The 23,545-nt window shown below is 38.8% G+C and overlaps 1 protein-coding gene across 1 annotated transcript in view; it reads right to left on the reverse strand.

Annotated features, from left to right (window-relative positions):
* Positions 1–23,545, reverse strand: part of RGS7 (regulator of G protein signaling 7) — a 233,371-nt gene that overhangs the window by 55,079 nt on the left and 154,747 nt on the right. The window contains exon 5 of the mRNA XM_075497396.1: positions 6,338–6,444. Coding sequence (XP_075353511.1) covers positions 6,338–6,444 — 107 coding nt within the window. The remainder of the gene's footprint in view (positions 1–6,337; positions 6,445–23,545) is intronic.

Consider the following 23,545-nt stretch of genomic DNA (forward strand, 5'->3'; position numbering starts at 1 on the left):
GTCCAATACTTGACAACCCTTTTGGTGAAGAAATTTTTCCTAATATCCAATCTAAACCTCCCCTGGCACAACTTGAGGCCATTTCCTCTCATCCTATCGCTCGCTACCTGGGAGAAGAGACCGACCCCCACCTCTCTACAACCTCCTCTCAGGCAGTTGTAGAGAGCGATAAGGTCTCCCCTCAGCCTCCTTTTCTCCAGACTAAACAATCCCAGCTCCCTCAGCCGCTCCTCATCAGACTTCTCCTCCAGACCCTTCACCAGCTTCGTTGCCCTTCTCTGGACACGCTCCAGCACCTCAATGTCCCTGTTGTAGTGAGGGGCCCAAAACTGAACACAGTATTCGAGGTGCGGCCTTACCAGTGCTGAATACAGGGGGACGATCACTTCCCTAGTCCTGCTGGCCACGCTATTTCTGATACAAGCCAGGATGCTATTGGCCTTCTTGGCCACCTGGGCACACTGCTGGCTCATATTCAGCCAGCTGTCCACCAACACCCCCAGGTTCTTTTCTGCCTGGCAGCTTTCCAGCCACTCTTCCCCAAGCCTGTAGCATTGCATGGGGTTGTTGTGGCCCAAGTGCAGGATGCGACGCTTAGCCTTGTTGAACCTCATACAATTGGCCCCAGCCCATCAATCCAGCCTGTCCAGGTCCCTCTGTAGAGCCTTCCTTCCCTCAAGCAGATCAACACTCCCACCCAACTTGGTGTCGTCTGCAAACTTACTGAGGGTGCACTCCATCCCCTTGTCCAGATCATTGATAAAGATATTATGAAATATCCTTAAGAGATTTATCTTTAAAAAATATCTTTAAGAGATTTAATCTTAAAGAGATTATGAAATATCAAGGGTTTTTGTGAAATGTAGAAAATCTGAAGGAATTATCACACTTAAGCATTTTACTTTTCCTGAGAAGGAAATGCGAAGCAGTTCGTCATGAACAAGTATTAAACAGGGAACATTTGTCATTTTGCCATGACATCCCACTTATAGCCGGAAGGAAGGTGGGTGGTAAAATGGTTTGGGGAAAGTCAAGTACTGTTTATCAGCCCAGGCAGAAATAATGCTGCCAGTTTTTATCAGTACACTTTAAGACACTTTGTTTAATTGTATCTGTAATTTGAATAAGCAGACAGTACAAGTCAGCAGCTAGAGAAATAACACTTACCTAGCACTGCACATGCGATTGTAGAGCCATTTAAGCATTCAGAACAAAACAGGCTGTTACAAGGATCTTCATGCCATTGACAGAAAACTGGTTTTGCACACACAAACGCATATGGGTTCTCTTACATTATAGACTAATATCATTAGGTAAACCTAACTACAGAAATCCATAACCCTCCTGTTAATAAAGTCATATGAAACAAAATCCTTGAATACAGCACAGATTCTTCACTGAACAAATTGGCAACAGTGGCTGCTATGCATCGTGAGCAATCCTGTGATAAAACAAATAGATCTGCTTTGGCCCTACCATAAAATGAATCAATAATAATATCTGAGCTAATGAAACAGCCACTTGTAAAAATCAGTGTTGCCCATCAGCTTTTATAAAACATGATTAATTTCTATGCATTAAACTGTATTACTGAGGAGGGAAATCATTAAGCATCTTTCAGCTACCCCTTGTTGGTAGTAATAAGAAAAGAATTGTTGTTTCTGAAGCCGCTCCACTCCATGAAATCTTTTAAAATCTAATTACTGGGATGGGAGAGAAATATTCAAATCACTCACAAACTTTCCTTTGCATATTACTGCTATTGTTCTCACAGGCACCAGGGAGTCTTTATAAACAGCAGAAATCAAGTCTTTGCTAAAAAATAGTTATACACAGTCTCAAATGCCTTGCATGATGGATGGCAGAACTCACGGGCATTCAGTTTTACATTCACTGCAGTCGACTCAAATGATCTCCTGGTAAAGGAAAAGGGTAAGATCGCTGGTCTAGCACTGTCAAGCCCATAGAGGAAGGATGCCAGGAAGTAGTGCTCCACAGTTAGCTCACAATTATTGAAAGAGATGTTGAGGAAGTTGGAAAAAATAAAGATTTTGGCTCTGTGACTCCTCTTTTCTAACCTGGAAAGGGGATGAGCATGGAAAGCAGTGTGGGGGGGAAGTGTCTGAGTAGGGAGTTAAAAAAGAAAAAAGGGCATTGACAGGGCAGTCAGAAAGACACATGGATTTGAAATTATTTTTTCCTCTTTGAAACCTAAACAGAACCTGTATATGCTGAGCCTGAGCTGAAGAGGCAATAAATTCGTCCTTGCACCTGCAATTGCCGAGAAAATCTGCCAAATGCTGGATAAGACAACCTGCTTCTTTTTTATTTCTAAAATCTGGCTTCCAATAAAATCCTTCCCTTAAGGCATAGTAGATGATCCAGCAAGGCTGTGGAGAGTGGCTGGAGAGCTGTGATGTTCAGCCACAGCCTCAGTATTCAGAATGGCCAGAGGCTGGCCCAGGACTGAGCCAAGAGGTAGCTAGTTGAACAGGGCTGACGCAAAGAGATGCGGGAAGCAATGTAATTCCACCTGAGACACAAGGATCCACAACACTTCATGCCTACACTATTTTGCAGCAAAGATATTCCATGATCCTGCTATATAATTTTAGCCCCAATTTAGGCATGGGAAAACAAGGCCAGAGAGGTTAAATGCGTTTGTCAAGAAAGTGATTCCAGTGGTAGAACAGGAGAAGACATCACAGGTGACATCTCTATCTTGCCAAAATCCATGAGTTTTGCTGCTATCTTCACCAGACTCATGCTTTCACAAGAAACTGTTCCCATTTTCACACTTTTTCTCAGCTATTTATGCCTTCCATCTTAAAAGTTACAAACCAACAGCAGAACCTAAACATCATCTCTGAAAATTAATTTACGTTAAATCACAAATTAATCTCATCAAAAAACGGGAGTGTGATTATCACTAGCCTCAAGTATCCTAGGAGTTTGTTTAAAGACAAAAAATATTAGGAAATATTATTTTTTGCTATGAACATTGAGATACTTAGTATGCATGTGGAACTCGTAGAAGAAATCAACAGATCTTTCCCTGGGAGACTATTATAGAAGTTTACCAGCTGAGAGGGCAAGTCAGGCATTCCTCACCAGGACGGACATATCCACTTACGTGGATATGGATGAAAGGTCTCAGTGAGTAATCCCTGGCCCCAGGAAGATCTGCTTTCTAAGGTGCACCTTGCTTTTCTTATTTGGGCCCCTCATAACTATTCGCTCTCAGGTAGAGGAGGGTGGTTAGCAGGTATTCAGCTCCTTCTTTGGTCCCAGGCTTGAATTACCAGGAAAAGCCAATGCGGCTCTTCAGGATGATTCAGAAAGTATCACTATCCCTGAATTTTCTGCTTTGCCTTGTTGAAACTAATAAGAAATTTCCTCTCTGAGGAAGGCAATTAATATATAGATCCATCCCCTTTGAATTAAATTGTTATTGCAGAAACTAAGCTAATTACACCTGAGTAGGTCAAAGAATGATCCAGAATGATTTTTTTTATTTCTAAGGCCACATTATTTTAAAAAGCACATATAACTGATTTTACAGCCCTCCTGATGGCAAGAGTAATAACTGAAAAAGTATAATTTTGCCTGTAAAAGGGCATTTGCACAAATGAAGCACAATCTCCACTGCTTTTAGCTATTTCTATACAACAGAAGGTTGTTTAAAACAAACTGGAAGTAATTTTACTGTCAGGAGGGAATGCGTCACCCTTTGGAAAACAAAAAATGAAGTGCATGGAGAACACTATTGTAGCTAGCCTGTTTCTTGTAAGTCAGGTCTCTGTATTGCAGATGGAGATTCCTCTGCAGGGATGGCTTCTGAACTTTTCAGTGCTGGCAGGTGCACAGTTTTCTTTCTATTAAAATATCCAGAAATTTGTGAATCCTGTCCAATACTCAGGGGGTCCTAGTTCCAAAGCACCTAAACAACTATTCTAGTGCAAAATTCACACATTTGCAGTCAAACTTTCCTCCCCATTGAGTATGTTGTCTTCATCTTCCAATTTAACAGCTTCAGTAACAGATTTTATATTAGTCTTATTTTGGTGGGGAATGTGGAATTGTAATGACATAACTTTTGCTGTTACAACTCCAGTTAACAGTATGACACCACTATGAGTTTTTTCTCGTGCTATACATTAACAGCTGAAATTGCATTGTTTTAACATTGTTAGCATAGGAATAGCAATGCAAAAGGTACCACAGAGCAGCAAACCACCAAAATACTGCAGATATATACTGAGCAACACTTGAGGAAATTATCTTATTTCATATGCATATGTCAAATAGGTGCCAAATCCTTAACTTATGTAAATCAACTGATATAATTTTACAGTCTAACCCTCACTGAAGCTTCATGTCCAAACATGTAGGCTGTAGACCTCTCTGAGGAAAGCCCGTGGCAGGGTAGCTGCAGTACTCTTGTTCACAGCGCAGCTAATTCAAATCTATACTTTCCTTCGGTTGAATTATCATGCTAGCAGAGGTCCTCATTTTCCATGCTTGAGATAGAAGCAGTCCAGCAGCTGTGCAGAATTCAATGACCAGCACTCCTATAAATAAGTCCTATTCTCTGCAAAACGAAGTCCTCAAAAATTTTGTCCTTCTGGCCGCTGCTTATGCAGAGACAAGCCAAGAACTGGAGCCTCAACCACTGCATGATTTCTTTTCACTTTTCACTTACTTACCTCACAACCACATCAGTGCCTTTCTCTCAGCAGTAAGTCCCTTCACCCCTGTGCCATCCCTCTCTTCTTTATACTGAACACTGAGGAGGATGAAGCACCATGAGAAGGAAAACTTTTCCTTCAAATCCTCTCTCCAGGATCAAAGGTAACTGTGGATCTGGGAGAGGAGGCTTGGAGTGACTGCTCTTTGTATTACCCATGTACACATGTAACACTCTCCTGCTGAAGGACAGGTTTTTTGCACTGTATGACCCAAAGGATCTACATATGAAAATATGATAATATTGTATGCATGTATGCAATAATCATTCTCTTTCTTGCCAGACTGTGCTGTACATATTTAATTATATTCACTCTAGGATTTCATTTTAGACCAAGTATTATGAACCTTTCTCTTCCCTTATGTGGGTCTATAGAACTCAAGCCAAAATATTGATGAAAGTATTGTACAGCAATTAATCTAATATAATATTTGAGACTATGATTGGTCTCCAATGTATCACAGTTTTCTTCTGCATTTTAAAGACCACAATCTCAGTTTTATTTTATTCTTGATGGCTTCTTATTTAAACAATATTTAAGACAAAGCTTAGCCTTAAATATCTTGAAGACAATAGATTTTGTTCTACCAGATATTATTTTTCTGTAAGTATTTAACACAGTTAGAACTAACATAGCAGGATTACCAAACTATGGTATTCATATAATCAATTTCATAGTGATAATCATCATATAATTTCAAAGCAAGAAATATCTAGGGAAGATCTTGGAGCAGCTGTTGGTGATACCTACCAGGAAGACCACCTAATAGGAAGAGCAATACAGAACACAACCACCACTGTCAAAGGTGGCACATGGCAAGCAAAGTTGATTCCTTCTCTAGAATACATAATCAGACACTGTGCAATCATTTGTTTCAAGCCACAGGTGGTACTGCTCTGCAAACTTCTAGCTTGCTATTCAGTATTAGAAAAGCAACATTCCTGCTCCCCAAACCCTTAGTTTGAAATCTAATATAATAAAATACAACTATGTAGGCATCTGAATAATATACATGTAGGTATAGATATACATATACATACATATACATCCTTCCAGCTTGTTCTGAAGCACCTGCATGTTTGTTGTATGCAATGGGACTGACAGATCAATGTAGAAATGTGTCTGCACTTGTTTGAAGAATACACACTACTTCAATACTACTCTGTTATCAGTAAGGAAATCCTCACATAAATATTACCCTCCATTTTTAATCAGATTTCTGCTATAGGTTTAATAAGTAAAATAATTTCCCCTTTCCAAATTAAGACTATGTTAGGAATAAGAGTCAATAAGATAATTTCATTTCTTTCACTATATTTCTCAAATACTAGATTAATTTATTTCATGAGACATACTTCCATACTTGGCATTATCACACTTTTTCCAGGGATCAAAATGATCACTATCATCTTAACACTTTGCTGACTTAATTTCTAAGTAAAATCCTTCTACCATTTTTTACTTTAAGGGGAATTGCCACCATTTACTAGGTTACATAAGTATGGTTAAAATTTGCTATGAACCTTTGTGTAAGGCCTTTAATATGAGCCTCCATTTGTGCAAGTCACGAACATTTTGAAAACACTTACCTGGAACCGATAAAAGGTGCCATCATCCTTTAGTGTTAGAACATGGTCTGAGATTGGAAAGAAATAGCCATGTGCTGCCATCAGTGTTCCCAAATGTAGAGCTTCCACTGTTTGAAGAACAAAAGAAAGATAAATTTAAAAATTAAATAACATCTTTTCAGCAGTTTAGTTTCCTTGTTCAGATTTACCTTATCTCCTGCAGATAACCACTTGACTCTCAGTCAAGGTCCTGCCATCCTGAAAGTGCTGTCTTTTTCTATGCAACATAATGATGCAACCAAAAAACCTCCCTTACTCTCCTTAACAAATGGCTATTAGATGTCCCATTTATAGCCTCAGTTCCACTACTTACATCAGCATTAGCAGGTAGCTACCACAATGTTCACTCACTCGTTTTGAAGCTGAAAAGAAGCTATCATTTTTACCCTGATGGTGCAGCCTGCTTTTCCTCTTCAGAACAGTTTCAGATTACATGATTTTAAAATAGTTGATTCCAATTGCATGATATCTTCCTCACTAGCTTTATCAGAACTACAGTAAAGGATACAGATTTCCTTAAAAGTTTCTCAATACTGGGAAAATAACAAAGGATCACTGAATCAGAGAATGGTTGAGGTTGGAAGGGACCTCTGAAGGTCATCTGATCAAACCCCCATGCTCAAGCAGGGACACCTAGACCCAGTTGCCCAGGACCATGTCTAGATGGCTTTTGAAAATCTCCAAGGAGGGAGACTCCACAACCTCTCTCTGGGCAACCTGTGCCAGTGCTTGATCACTCTCACAGGAAAAAAGTGTTTCCCGTTGTTCAGAGGGAACCTACTGTGTTTCAGTTTGTGCCCATTGCCTCTGGTCCTGTCACTGGGCATGACTGAAAAGAGCCTGGTTCCATCTTCTTTACACCCTCCCACCAGGTATTTATACACATAGATGAGCTTCCACCTGAGCCTTCTCCAGACTGAACAGCATCTTTTCTTATAGGAGAGGTGCTCCAGGCCCTTAACCATCTTTGTGGCCCTTTGTTGGACTCTCTAGTGTGTGCATGTCTCTCTTGTAGTGAAGAGTCCAGAACTGGACACACACAGGATGAATTCAATTAACTTTAATGAACAAAACCATAATACGTAACAGTCAGGTTTATACATGCTCTTGTATTTTCAGTGAGTCACTGTCCAGTATCAGTCCCTGAAGTCTCTTACTCAGTATTGTCATTATTTGGCTGATAAGAACACAGTGTTGTAGGAAGAGAACAGCATTAGTTACAGTCCTGCTCTTGTTGCAGTATTTAAGTCCTACTGTTTCTTTACCGTATTTCTTTACCAACCTTGTAACAACTCCAGTACATATCCCTAAAACAGCTGCACAGCAATTTCTGCTATACCATTAAAAATTTCCTAGCATAACCTGCTAATATCAGTCCACAACCACTGAAGCATCCTAATTTTAAAAGATGAGCCCTGGAAAGGAGCACAAGGGTTTCTGAGCTATATGACAAAGCCACCAGTTACAGGAGCTGGTGCTGGAGAGGACAACACTGCTGCAGGACAACATTAGGGATGAGAAAAGGAAAAAGATCAATAAAAAGGCCATATTGGACACTTAGGGAGTAAGGGGAAGGTGGGAAAGGGAAGGAAGAAAAAGTCAAGGAGAAGAAAGACAGAAATAGTGAGATCTGCCTAAAAAATGAGGGATCTTTGATCTAAAACATGAATTCAGCATGAATCCAGAAAGTATGCAGAATCAGTAAGGATGAATATTTGCACTATGGAAAACATGTTAAACCACAACATACACAAATTCATATTCATCCTCTAAAAAGAGCTCATTTGTTCCTATTGCCTGTAATTTGGCTTTCAAAAATGGCAAGCGTAAATGTTGCAGCATGGATCTGTCTTATCCTGCCTCTTTAAAACATCACTGTGGCATCTGACCAGCAGTCACAGCATCATCATGCAGAAAGAAATGCGAGTCCTGATATCTGTGTGCTTGCTAACAAACACAGAAAGAGGGATTCATTTATGCTTCACACATTATTATTTTGGATATGAGAAGAAAACACAGGCTTATTTATTTCCCCATACTTCACCAGCATTCCAGAAAATTCCCTGTTTCACCCTTTTGCTCACCTGGAGACATTCACTGGTGTAGGAGATACAGGAGGTGTAGTGGGACATTTTTAAGCTAACACAAAGTCAGCAAGCATGTGAAAGAAGCAAGAAAGGGGATCTGGACAGTACTTAACTGAGAGCACATAACCCTACCAGGGTTTATTTGATACCCAATAGTCCTTGTGATCTCTGTGTTTAGCAAACTGGTTCCTGCCCCTCCATCAGAGCCATTATCTAAGAAAATACAACACACCCTCTCCGGCAGGGAGCTCTCTGGCCTGCTATAAAATGCCACAATCCTGTTAACAAGCCTTCTCCCAGTCACAAGCCTACAAGAAATCTCTCTAACAGGAGAAAGGTAGTTGCTTCGCTCCTTGTGCTTGACATATCTGCAAATCCCTATAATTATCCTAATTAATGGAAGTCCATATATTGTTGTTATTCATTTATTTCAAGCCACTAAATTCTATTATCCCTTGGATCAGAAATTTTGAGTCAACGCTTTCTGTAGTGAGTCCGTTGCTGAGGTTCTTTTCATTTTAGTTCACTTCATCTACCTTTTAATTTTATTAAGCTTTTCTTTGTTCTTCACACTGCAACTTATTGCCAATTCCAAAAACTTTAGTTTTGCAGGTATTATGTATCTTTGTGAAATGAGAGAAAAACAAAGGGAGAAATGTGCTGACATTTTTTAGAGAAAGGATTTCTTAGATAAGGGTGACAGGGCTTGCCAGGGAGCTCTGACACAGACGAGAGCGCATTCTCTTCAGATCTAGCAGAAACTAAATAGGTTCCAGATTTGTTTCATGTTCTTCCTGGATTCTGAATTGTAATATTTTTCAAGAGCACAAGGAGCTCACATTATTGCCCTTTACCCAGCAATCTTTAGACCACATCTGGACTACTATGTCCAGTTGGGAATAATATGTCCACTCCAATACAAGAAAGACATCAACAAACTTGAGTGAGTCCCGTGGAGGGTCACCAAGATGTTTGGAACTGGAGAACGCACCCCGTAAGGAGAGGCTGGGGGAGCTGGGCTTGCTTGGACTGAAAAAGAGAAGGTTTAGGGGGTGCCTAGCAGCACCCTTCCAACGCCTAAAAGGTGATTACCAAATGAGGGAGACGAGTTTCATGGAGTTGCATGGCAATTAAAAAAAAAAAAAAATAGACAATGGCAATAAACTAAACCGGGGATGGTTCTGACTTCAGCCAAGCAGCAGAAAAGGCTGCCCAGGGAGGCTCTGCAGTCTGCATCCTTGGAGGGTTTCAAGACCTGAATGGATAAAGTCCTGGGCAACATGTTTGACCTTACAGTTGACCTTGTTTTGAGCAAGGAATTGGACTAGAGTCCTCCTGAGGTCCGTCTCAACCTGAATTATATTACAACTCTGTGATGACTCTAGGTGGGTCAAGCAGAAGTGGAACAAGGAGCAGAAAAAAGGGATGGAGACAACTGGAGAAGAAATTATTTGAAAGACCCTGCCAGAGCAACCTATAATCCTGGCAAGGTTGGTTACAGTAGGAGTAAGAGTTTCTTTTTCTCTCACTGGCCACTGACTCATATACACAAGTATATAGTCACTACTAGTTCTCTATGTAAAAAATGGGAAGAGCAACCTGGCCTTCTCCAGGAGCCAGTTAAGGTTATTTAAGATCTGAATCATTCCCAATAGGAGCCTATATGTCTTCTTCAGTTATGTATGGAGACTAAGGTGGTCTTACTCTCACCTCAGGCAATCTCATCCAGCTAAGATGAATCTACATGAACTCAATGTTAAGGTATCTCTCTGTCCTTTTAGCCATTAGGAGTTAATAGGGCCATATAAACTTGTCGCATCTCTTCTCTTTTCCTTCAGCTAATAGACAATTACTTTTCATTTTTTATGGCTATCAATCCAGCAACTTATTCCAGCATTGCATAAATATAAATGCACAAATATACCTTTTTAAATATCAACCTAAGATCCACTGTAGTTCATACTTGGGAATGTGAGCAGTATCTGCTTTATTAAAAGAAAAAAAAAAAGAAAAGGAAAAAAACCCACGCATGGTATAAGAACAAAGACATTCACTTGAAAGTCTAAAATCTTCTCCATTGGTATCATCTGACAATGGGGCAACTGCATAACCAAAGCATTATCAATAACCTTTGCACAGAGATTGAATAACCTATAAATCAAATACAGCTCAAATAGGTGAACAACGTCCACAAAATAATTGTAACCCTGCCTCACACCAGACTGGCAGGGGACTAACACTGCTGTTCTCCGCACAGCAGTAGCAGAACTTCTGCACAGAAAGAAAACTCAGCTGTCAGGAGATTTCTAATCTCCAATCAAGAAGTTGTCCAGTGTATTACAGACACAACAAAGGCAATGCTTTGATATACATCTCAACTTGCTAAAATCAGACTGAAAAATAAATACTGTAAGAAGCCAATGAAGCAGAACAGTAGGATTTAGGAAACAAAACCATGAGCTTGAAAAGGAAAATGTAGCCAGCAGCAGACTAGTCCTACATGCTTAAATGCCTAGAATTTCAATTCAGACAGCTTCTGTATCCCCCAACTATTCCTGCATGTGAAGTTAGGGGATTTTCACTTAAAGAAGCACGTTTGATCTGGAAGAATGGCAGATGGAGATTAGGAACATCAAAAACTTCTATGAAGTGCATTAGTTAAGAAGAAAAAAGAAGCTGGAAAAAATACTTCTAAATATAAAGGTTCCCAGCTAGAAAGAGTAATGTTTATATGTATTCAGAACACAAATTCAAAAAATCGGAGGAACATAGACTAGAAGCAAGAAAATACTGGGGTTTTAGATGGCAAGTGTACACAGACGCACACAGAAATGTGGTATCTACACAACTATTATTTCCCAATCTTCAGCCACTGTGTGTAAGAATATGCAATGTAAACTACATTCCCAGTTACACCCAGACAGCCTCACTGAGAAGGCATAATTCAAATAGCAGTCAACTGCTACACAATAAATAAAAACCGCAGCCAGAGACATCCCGCAAAAAATCTGAAGGAGACAAAGCTCATGGAGGTGTAACTGGTAGAACAGAGTAGACTTCAGCTTCCTCTGTTCTTGACTGCTTGTTTTGGAGACATCAATTATCTGAACCAAGGTTCCAGGTATACTTCCTAGCAGTGATACTGCTGAAAAGTGGAACAGTGTATTCAAGAAACAAATTTACCCAAACCACTGTTTTAATTTTTCATAGCTAAAAAAAGACAGTGTTGTAATGGAAAAGAAATGCCTCAGATGAAAGACAGAAATACATCTTTATGAGCCTGTTGCATTTCCACAGGATATGAAATATTTTATATAAATTCAAAATGTTGCTGTGGGTGTAGTTTTGATTCTTAATGTGTATGCTATTGCTGGGCTAAAAGCTCAGAAAAAGCTTAAAATTCCATGGTTCACTCTGCTGTTGAACTTTATTTAGCTGAGTGGGTGAAGTGAACAACACATGTATATAGATTGATTAGCAATCATTTTTGTGGAAAATAATATTGCCCAGCCATCTGCTGTGCCATTACAAGGACAGTGATCTTGATGGATTAAATGCTAGTCACTTTTAATATACTTTGTTATACAAAAGAGTCAGACATTTTCAGTGCTTTGGGACAATGCAAACCTGATGAAATCTAAAGAATGAAAAATATACCCTGATTGTTGAGTTTTCATTTTATTTTCTTTTTAAACATAGTGCAGTGTTCTCCTTACTGTAATAACTATTGTATGGATTGATGATAGTTCATTCATCTTAAATTGCAGGGTATGGTAATATCAGTGGAACAAGTTGTTTCTTACGATAACATCCACAGGAGGGGATTAAAAAGGATGGACGTTCCTTGGTTTTCTTTGGAATAAACATGTTTCTGTGCTTTGAAAGCCCTTAAAGGATATGTTTTCAGTGATTAGTGTGGATTCCACTTTTCCTTATGCATCTCAGGGCTTCAGGTGATGTGGTCTCTATATTTATGTTTACTCTGAAGTCCATAAAACACTTTATAATATTATACCATTATAATTACAGTCTCACAACATCTGAAGTGGCTTGCAGTAATCTCTGAGGGACTGAGGAAAGGAAAACGGGGTGTTTCCCAATTCTGCTCCACTTTAAAACGGTGTTTTTCAGAGTCTGTGTTCTTTTGTGCAGCTCAGTCCTGGAGAAAGATTTCCCACAGGGAACATGGCTTGGGGCATTTTGTGTCCTTAAGGTTGCTATATGATGTAAGTGACAGTGAAAAACCCAAACTTGCAAGTTTTTCATATACTTTTTGATACAAAAATGTCAAACAAATGAAAGCTTCCCTTTCCACCAAACAATAAAGTGTTTGTTATTCTGAGTTATTTGTCTAATCTAAAATCCACCACAGTACTGAAGTGCATTGCTAAGCCACACGGCTGCCTGGAAAAAGAATTAATGAGTCAGAACTTCACAAGCACACATTCATTTTAAGTGTCGAATGCCAAGACATTATCACTTACTCTCACCTCACTCCTGCTGTCATTTCATTGCCAGTGTGAACACAAGCTGCAAAAGATTAACTTTAAGTTAAAGTAATAAAATACAACCTGCTTCTCATGCTCACACAAAGCGTAGGATAGACTCACTCTCTGGGCCTGACTGTGGCATTTAAAGAGGGGAAAATAAAACAGCTAGAAAAGTTCTTGAACACCCACATCACTATAAACCTCTCTCTTTTGTCCCATCTGAAGGATCGAATTTGCAAAGGGAGCAGTACTCAGTGAGAGTCATTTCAGGGAGGGCAAAAGAGTCGGTGAAGGAAGAGGCTCTATTTACCCAAACACAGTTAAAATGAGATTCATGCTTGACTCCAAGACACCCATCACAAACCAAGTTATCTGTCACCACAGCAGCTTACCTAAATAGGTAGGATTTTGCTTGTGCTGTGTGCTAGACAGTGGCTGCTGATGCCATCAGCAGGCCAGAGGCATCGGTAGGAACATCACTAAGCAGGTAAGGGGGAAAACCTATCAGAGATGTGCCATGAATCCTCATCTGCCCAAGGAATGGTAACATCCACCCTTATAGTCTGAGCTGATCTATAACATAGGGTGTCACTTATATCTCGAGTCTAGAGCCAATGATATATACCTGAAACATCGACTACATCGTTCACAAACATCCAGCATCGTTCACAAAACATCGTTCACAAAAACATCCAGCAAACTGGGGGGAGACTACCAGTCTTGCCTTATGTGCTCACAGGATGTGGGTGAATTGGGACTGACCTAAATGTCTGACATAACCCTGGAAAGATTTTATCCAGACAAGATCAACAGAAGTCATGCCACCGTGAAAGACTGAATGAAAGGTGAAGCTGACCTACAGTTTCCTGAAAGAAAAAAAAAAAAAACAAAGCAAAAGACCTTTCTTCACTCACAGGAGAAGAAAAAAAAAGAAAAAAAAAAGAAAAAAAAAGGAAGAAAGAAAGGAGTTATCAAATGGGAGTAAAAAAGAAGTTAGTCCTTGAAAGAGAAGTTGTACCTCACTGCTAGCAATACACAAACCCTCCTCTTGAAAACTTTTAAAGTACTGTCTGTTAAAATTTGTATGTGATTGTTTCCCACTGGATCTCAGCTGACTGACACACTAACTGTTGCTACCTCCTACAGGCAGACCCTTGAGACCTCAAAATTTAATGACTTGAGGTGAGCACCATAGCTTTTGTGATGACAAGAAAAAAAAAAAAAGGAGTTGCAACTTGAGGTCTCATGAGGCAGACAAATGGTGATTGAGGTGCTGGCATGGAGCAGTGCTATAACTTCACCTCTGAAATATTTGTTTGGTGTGTTTGTTTGGCATACTGGAAATGTGCAGCTGCACAGGGTGGAAGAAATCCATCCAAGCTGCAAGCATCGGGTAGACTTAACTACCAGGGAAAAAAGGCCACGGCACAGTTTGGTCACTAGATAACCAGTTCATTCAGCACATGTTGATGAAAAATGGCCTGAATGTGTTTAAAATTGCCTTTAGCCTCCCTGTCATCTCTCTCCTCAATTTTTTAAAGTACCTACCAATATCACACCAGCACTCAGGCCTTCCAGTGGTGGAATTCAGCTCTGTACCCACCAACCCAAGTCAGCATTTATAAAACAATTCTTCTAATTTCACTATTACTACTCTTGAATTTTTCTATTTTCAATTTTGCAGAAATCACAGGCTTTTTGCTATTTTATTACTGATATCTCTTGTCTCTTTAAATTGAAATGATAGAAGGATGAAATCCAGACTCTGCTGAAGTACAGGTTTCCTGTTTTTCCCACTGGAACTTCCTCTGAAACTGCAACTTTTTAGTTTAAGCTTTGATTTCCATGCTTCTTCAGGGCAAAATACAGAAAATCAAAACCTGTGTGTCTTGTTTTCCCTAATGACAGTCTGAACTTGTCTTCATAAGATATTTCCTAACACTTCATTTATTCTCTCCTCCAGTATGAAACTCTGTGCTAATATATAAAATCATATGTGCACCCTTTTGAGCAAACCTGCTAAAGACAAAATAAAAATATATTTACAAAAAACCCCATTACTGCAAATACCATGCTTTTGAAAATTCTCTCAGATGAAATCTTGTTCCACAATTTCAAGCATCCATAGAAGACCCACAATATTGGACATAGACTAATTCTACTCAGTAGTAGAATTATTATGCTATTATTTCAGGTTGTCTTATATACCGCTTGCCAGTTGCTGCTATACACCAGATCTTCCTACTTTCTTCTCCTCCAGTGGCTGGGTCTGCAGATGTGTGATCAAATTGTTTGGCTGCAAACGTTCGGTGGGGAACTACGTGATACATTCTCCATGACACATGACACCCAAGAATTTGTGCAAGTGAGTGTCAGCCAGGAAATGTACCTTACATCATGGTTCCCTCAGACATGGTGCCCTGTACGATGGCATGCTTCCCTGAATGCAGTTCAGTGTCACTGCTTCTCCCTTTCTTTGTCACGCTCGAGGCAAGGCACAGCTAGCCACCTGCCGACTCCTCTCTCAGTCATCTGTGTTTGGACATCACAGGCACAGGAGCAGTTACAACAGTACACTCCAAACATATGATCAATAGGCACTGCCACAGCCACGTATATGTCTGTGGTGGGGTTTCAAAGGAGGAGACCCGTGTTTAAGGCTTGGGAGATCCGAGGCATGTGAATAACTGGCGTGGTTGATGTACCACTTGGATTTGTGGCCAGCAAATAGCGAGCGTGGGCACAGGCTTTTTCATTGCACAAAATATTTGTTCCTGAAGGAACTACAGAAGATAATATTGTTGAATCAGAGGGATGTCAGCTAATGTGGAGTTTCTGAAGTTGGGTGAGGGTAAGCAATAGGTAGCACTAAACTCTTGCTATGATTACTGCTAGTTAAGATGAATCATGACAATTTTAGTCTCTAAGTCTGTTTTGATATCAATTGCTACTACATGAACCATTAATTTTGTATCATTGTCATGCATTGCTATCATAATCACAGAACACCCACTTATGACCAGGCAGTTCAGATAATACAAAGAACATGCAGCAGCAGCTAGAAAAATAACTGCCTCTTTCACTGCGCTCAATACAGTAAAGAAGAATACAATCCTCTTTATAACAATTTTCATACCTCCAGCAAATTGAGAGCATAAAATGCTGAAAGTAATGTATTTCTTTCAATGGGAATAACGCTGTGCTTTTGAAGTCCAGCAGGAGTTAAAAGCTTTATAAGTAAATTGGTGTCATTGAGACACACATCAGCAAAAAACACCATCAAAGCTCAGGCAAGGTAACAACAAAGAGTGTGGAGGTAGCTTTCCAGGGAATAACATAGGGATGCGATTCCCCATGTGATCAGGTACAGTTATCTAGGATGCATATATACAAAAAAACCAAGATAGTTATTACAAACAGGATCACTTTTAGAGAGTTCTCTTCATCCATTATTTATAATTAATTTATTTGACTGGCAAGTGAAATGTATTTCACTGTCCACATCACAATGAAGGATGAGAGAGTAAACTTTCCAGATGTTGCAAAACTCAGTTTTATGCCATCACGTGTCCCTGTTGTCATAACCCCCCTCCCCCAGTGCTGACTTCTCCCCATTGCACAGGATTTACACAGGTAATTGTAGAGAACTGTCAGTTTAGCCAGATAAACTCTGCTATTAAAAATACAAAATACTGACAGATACTAACTAGCAAAAATAGCTCACTGAAAACCCTTTCATAAGGGCTTTTTTTTCCACAGAAAGAGAAGAGGTCTCAGTGAATGACCTATTTTTTCTCTAGTGGCAGAATCTAAATGTAGAAAGAAGAGTTAGCACTGATGACAACAGCAGCAGCAAAAACTAACAAAGGCTTTAAAATAAATTGATAAAATGAACAAAAGCATCTAGCTGGGTCAACATAATGGTCACTCTGTGTTTTAAGGCAAGTCAAATATTAAATTGCTGAACTGTTAGCTGTAGTGTGCACTTTATCATTTAAATCACCCTCAGTACTAAAGGGAAAAAAGCTGGAAAATGTGTCCGCAGGTTTTAGAAAGACACCCAGGGGAAATCTGGGAAAAAAAGATTAATACAACAGATGCCCATACAGATAACGTGATAGGAACTATAATAAAGGGTAGAATGAATGAAAATAAAGATAAATGTGACAGAAAAGGAAGACTCAGCACTACTTTTGTTGGTGGATGCAATGTCTCACAACTCTGTGAGTGCTCCTATGTGGAATTAGTGAACATACAAGGTCACGAACATCTGGTTAACATTATCTTGGATTTCCAGGGGGCTCTTAGCATGATTCCTCCAAATGTTTTCTGAAGGAATTAAGCGGATATGGGATAGAAAGCAATGGAAAAAGCAATAGGTAGAAAGATGGGAATAAAGGTCAGGCACAATAGAACAGTTATCACACTGAAGGCGGGCAATCACTATAGCTGTGTTTAGTAGATACTGAACTGTTCAGTATCATCCTAAATTATCTACGGAAGGGTGTGACTGATGATATAACAAAATTTGCTGAAAGTATATCATTACTGAGGTAACTAAAAAGTGAATTGTGAGGAGATGTAGAAGGACTTCAGGGTACTGATTCACTAGACAATACAACAGCAGATGGAACTGAATTTTGATAAATGCTAAACATTTCAAATATGAACCCTCCCTCCCCAAGTTCACGTGACCAGTAAGTGGCTGCAAGTTAGCTGCTGCTGCTCAAGAAAAGCTAGAGTCACTATATATGATTCTGTGAAAATGTCCGCTCAAATCTCAGACAGAACATAATGAATTATTAGGAAAGAAATAGAAAGCAAACCAGAAGACATTGGTAGTATACAGCATAGCACACCCGCATCATAAATTCTGATCAGAGTTCTGGCCATTTCATCTCAAACTATATATATATATATATATATATATATATATATATATATATATATATATATAAACACAGGAAGAAGGAGGATAAGGATTGTAAGAGATCTATGAAGGCTTCAATACAACAAGAGATATCACAAATTAGAAAGCAGACCATGGAGGACAGCCATTATAGCAGTCTATAAAATCATGACTAGCCAAGAGAAGGTGAATGAATAAGGAATAATAATTTGCTACGTTTCAGAACCCAAGAAGGAGAGGAGAGGAGAGGAGAGGAGAGGAGAGGAGAGGAGAGGAGAGGAGAGGAGAGGAGAGGAGAGGAGAGGAGAGGAGAGGAGAGGAGAGGAGAGGAGAGGAGAGGAGAGGAGAGGAGAGGAGAGGAGAGGAGAGGAGAGGAGAGGGGAAAGGCAAGGCGAGGCAAGGCGAGAGCGCCTAGGAAATATTAATCTGTCCAAGGTGAGATGGCAAGTAATGTCCTTTGCGTAGTAAGCTAGAGGACCCAGCAGTTCAATTAATCTTGAATTGTCACTATGCTCCTCTGTGGACAGCACTATCTCTCTACACGTGCTATGGGAAAACTGAAAACCCTCTTAAGGACAATTAGTAACAAAATCAAGAGAAGGCCTTACATTAACCTTCCAGTCATCAAATACTATATACAACATGTAAATGTAAAAACATTTTCGTTTACTTTATTATAAATAGCTGCAGCAGCTGTTGGCAAGATGAAATAGGATTTCAACTACTTTTATTCAATTAAGTTGTCCAGATTTAAAATCTGACTTGCACCTACTTGCGCTTTCCATTATTATATAACACAGTTCTCTGGGAAACAAGGAAGCAGAAAGCTAATGAAGTCTCTAGACAATTATTTAGCTGCTTTTAATTAATTATGCCAGTATGAATTGGGAATAAGTAAATGTTCTTCCTCTTAAACCTCCAAAACTTGGTACAATCCCAAAGGTTCAGAAGGAGGCTGTCAAACAATAAGAAAACCCAAAAAATTCCTAGTAACTTTAGTAAAAATGAGATCAAATATTTTATTAGGAAGGTCATTATAATTTAATTTATGCAATTAATTAATAAGCTTTAGTTCTAAAAGTTATCAGAGTTCTCCCTAAAAGAGCATACCTTTTTATGATTCTTCAGTTGTACTTTTGTCCTTAGCTAAGTTAAATCAATAAATATGTTTTATTGTTATTAACAAAGCCAGTAACATAATAGTCACTGACCATGTTGAATAATCAAAAAGTGGCAGCTCCTAGCATGGAGAGTTACAATGCAAGCAGACAAGATGGGGAACAGATAATATTTTTGAATCAGCAGGATTTGGTATCTGAAGCCAGTAATTTCAAAAATCTGATGCATCAGTAGGAAGTTAATATTGGCCTTACATACATTTGCCTTAGGCTGAGATATTGGTTCCATATTCTGAGCGATGGCATCAGGGAAAAGAGATTGGTACAGCACCTGGAAGGAGATACCCAGTTTAGGAACACCAGTTCCTTAGAAGAACAATGTGGAGAATTTTCAATGAAAACTAAGGAACAAAAATCGCCCAATTTGGGATTTGATTCTTAAAACTGTTATAAAGCTTTCCAGAATTTATAAATCATTGGGGAGAAGCCAGTATCAGTTTTGAATGGCTCATCTTATATATAGCTTTATGATGAAGCTGTATACTTAGAGGTAACTTCATGGGTAAAGGTTTCAATTGTGTAATTTAGATTTCTTATAACCTAATTTGTTCTGTGACAGAAAGGATGAAATACATTTCTTCAACTGGTGCAACAGAGTATCTGAAGTTCTTTCCAGTGAAATTACTTGAAATTAATGCTTACCGATTTTACAGTTTCTATTATCTGGATCTGGTAATAGTTTTAACATTAACTTTTTATCTGAGGAGGCTTCTTCAGGCTTATTTTTCTAATGAGCATTTTGTATTCTATCCAGTACTTCCTTCTTACTCTTCATTCAATAAGACTCTCAAAGACCTCAGTGAAATAAAGCCCATATTGCCTACTGAGTTCTAAAGAAAATGCTGATTGTTGGTTTGTTTCAATTTTTAAAATCTAACTGGGTGTCAGACACTTTTTATAAACTAGCTTTTGGATTTTAGCCTGAGATATAGCTTAAAGGCCAAAATAGGCCTAATCCTATTTTAAAAGGCATCTAGTTAAATCTTGTTGCTTTTGGAGTTAATGAGAAAACCTCCAGCCTTCTGTGGGGTTGGATTTTCATCTTTAGTAATCAAAATAAAGGAGGAAGGAGTAGATGTCATGTGAAGGTATTACACTTACCACTGAAAATAATTCTGAGTAGAATTTGGAGACTTTAATATTAAAGGCATGAATTTTGGCATTTATTATAAAGGCATTTCTTTCTTATTAAACATAAATAGCTTTGAAGATATCACCATGGAATCAGGTTTAGTATTAAGAAAAATGAAATTTAAAAACTCAGTTGAAGGTTTGTTTTTAACCAAAAGTAAGCAAACATCAATAGAGTTCTGTTTTACATAGGAAATGTGTATGACACACAAGTTATAGTCAAATCATAGACTCATAGAATGGTTTGGGTTGGAAGGGACCTTAAAGATCACCTAGTTCCAACCCTGCTGCCATGAGCAGGGATACCTTCCACTAGATCAGGTTGCTCAAAGCCTAATTAGCACCAAAAGAGATCTATTTTGAATTAGCATGCTATTGACAATAGCAAACAGATTGGTCACAGAAACAATGTTACAGAACACGTATATTTTGTTGTACCAATAGCAGTAATATAATTTTATTCTTACCGTTATACAGCAAATTATGCTAGAAGGCGGCAAATTCCATACTTGTGATCTTTACCCATTACTCCAATATGGACATTCATTTATAAATTAAACAGATACAATTCATTAATAGTTTATAGGTAATTCAAAAGTTTATAAAATTACTTTAATGATAAATAGGATTAGGTATCTAGACTAGACCTATTTTGTACCTGGCTAATATAACCTATTATATTGATAAACATCTTCAGACAATATCTTTCACTGTTTATTAAGTGGTTTCTAAAGGGATTTTCAGAGTTTACGATGTTGTATTATACATAAATCCTGCTATCTACGAGCATAGTGTATTAATTACTAGGATGAAAAAACATAACTTTTTTACTATAGTATCTTGTAAAACAATGCCACCTTAAGGCAACCAGCAGGAGGAATTCTATTTAGACATGCTTAGTATGATAAAACAGGTTGTGATAGTTTGACCTATCTGCCTATGTAAAGGAAGTGATTTGTCACTGATACCATGAATTCTTTGCATCTCTACCAGTCATGAACTCCGTTTCTTCCCTGCAAGTGTAAAAAACTGTTCATTTTTAACCAGCTGCCACACTACTAAACATATCAGAAGAAATGACTGCTCCTTGAAAGGAAATTGGAAATGAGCACTGATGTAGCCTACCACTTATCTGCAAGTGAGAAAATAAACTGGCCAACCTAGGAATATGTTAATCACCTTCAAGAGTGACTACATGGAAATGGGGCTGCTTAAACAGTACCAGCACATATGTAGAGGCCTTCACTTCCAGGCTGGCCCTGCTGCTCTCTGTGCTCTTGGGAGACACTCCTAACACATGCAGTCTACACAAGGTAACAGATTATACCAAACTGGAAAAAGCTTCAGTGGAAAAACATGAAATCCATTAAATCTGATTTATCCTTCACAATTGAATTAGAGACAATGCACCTCTGTTCACCATTTCCAAAATTTATCCAAAGGCTTTGGGCAAATAAAATAATTTCTGCACGTGAACATTTACCATTGCAGTCCTGAAACCGCAGCAGTGGCTAGAAGCCCACCGATTGGCACACACAGCTAAGTGCCACCCATGCTACACATAACTAAAGGAAAATTGACCCATACATTTTTATTTTGCTTGACTATCACAACATTAATACTATTGGTACTAAAGCAGTGATTGTAAATTTTGACATTTTCTATTCCCAAGCAGGATTTGAGTTTTACTTTCTTTCTGTTCATCTGAAATTAAAGTCATTATTCCATTTAAATGTTACAGGACCTGACAAGCTCAGATCAAATTCACCCAGTAGAAGAAAGTTAGAAAGTTATTTACATTAGACTTGACGAAGGTTCATGAGGCTTGCCTCATCGAACAAAATGTGCCCAAGTTTCTGTTAGACATATGAAAAAAGTGAGTGTCTTGGCGTTCCTGGCTTCCTAGTAGGAAGGTTATGGTATGTGTGCAGGCAGTGTAAATTACTTTTATCAGCTTTTTTTTTTTTTAGTTAAGCTGATAAATGTGATGCATTCTACTCTTGCCGTATTTCCACAAGTTTTGATTAATGCAAAGACTGCAAACATAAGCATGACCTTTCCATTCCCTTCTTTCTTCCTTTTCATGAGAGGCTCTTTTCTCCGTTAGCAAACTCTGGAAGAACCTCCCCTTCGCTTGCAGCTGGCTGGCACTGTCTCCCAAATGGCAATTGTTTAGAACATCTCATCTGGCTCCTGCTCTTTGCTGCTACCTTACTGCATATGCATGGGGAAAGGGGCAGAAATAACTTAGAGCTGACCAATTTTTCAAGTACACTTTCATAAACTCAAAAACCCTAATATTTTTCCTCTAACTCTTTAGAGCAAGTACTGTGTATTATCAAGGTCATTATTAATACAGCAGCTGCTGGAGAGAGATTTTACTACAAAGCAAAGGAGGGAAAGGTGGAAGAAACACAAACAGATGTTGTGCTACTGAGTCCTCCCTTTTTATTGCTACTGAGTCCTCCCTTTTTATTGCACTGGATCAGTAACCACAGTTTACATAGCTGCTGGTGGGCATCTAGTTACAAATTAGCTACATCAGTTAAGTGAAAAGACTATTAATGGCAAGAACTGAAGTTGAAAAATTGCAGGAGGGTGTCTATTTCAAAGTACAGTCTTCTTTTATAACTTACAAAGTTTGGTTTAGTCATATATATTTGACTTTAGTGTAATTCTTGATGTCCATGAGCAGTGGCAAACTCCTTCAACAGACTGCCAAAATGAGCTGGACTAAGGCAATCTGAATGCAAAGGCTGCGCATTCTGGAGCTGGCTGCAGTACTGTGGCTCTGTTAGAGTAACCGTCCAATAATGAAGTGCCTTCAGCCAAATTCAATTGGCTTTGCAGATATAAGTAAATTAAATAAGCAACGCTCAGGAGTAAAGGTACTGTAAAGGAACAAGGGGATGATGGCTAAACATATTATCAACTCTTAAAGGCTCTTTGTGAGCAAGCTAGATAGAAATTCTTCATGGGCTGACTTAAGGACGAAATGCGTGTTTGTGAATAACACATATTTCATCATGAAAATACTTGAAAACTGGCACTGCTTTTTCTCCTTAAAGAGACAACAGCATGATTTACTATTAGCATGTTGGAATGCTAGGGAATAGAAAAATCAAAGATGTCAAAGAAATCAGTACAAGAACCAAGTACAGAATTAGTCTCTTGGCAATTTCAGCTGACACCTTTGGCAAAATCAGCTCATCTACCCTTTTTGTTCTCTTTTTCCCCCTAAGGATTAAAAGGACTTAAGTTTCTAGTGTGGTCAGTCTGGTACATTTCACGGCACTAATTATCACTTTGAAAAGAAAAACACAATGTAGAAAAACAGAGTAGATTTTCCGCATTAAGAGTAATTGGCACCATCA

This window comes from Mycteria americana, chromosome 3 (assembly GCF_035582795.1).
Source record: "Mycteria americana isolate JAX WOST 10 ecotype Jacksonville Zoo and Gardens chromosome 3, USCA_MyAme_1.0, whole genome shotgun sequence".
In the NCBI taxonomy this organism is placed as follows: domain Eukaryota; kingdom Metazoa; phylum Chordata; class Aves; order Ciconiiformes; family Ciconiidae; genus Mycteria; species Mycteria americana.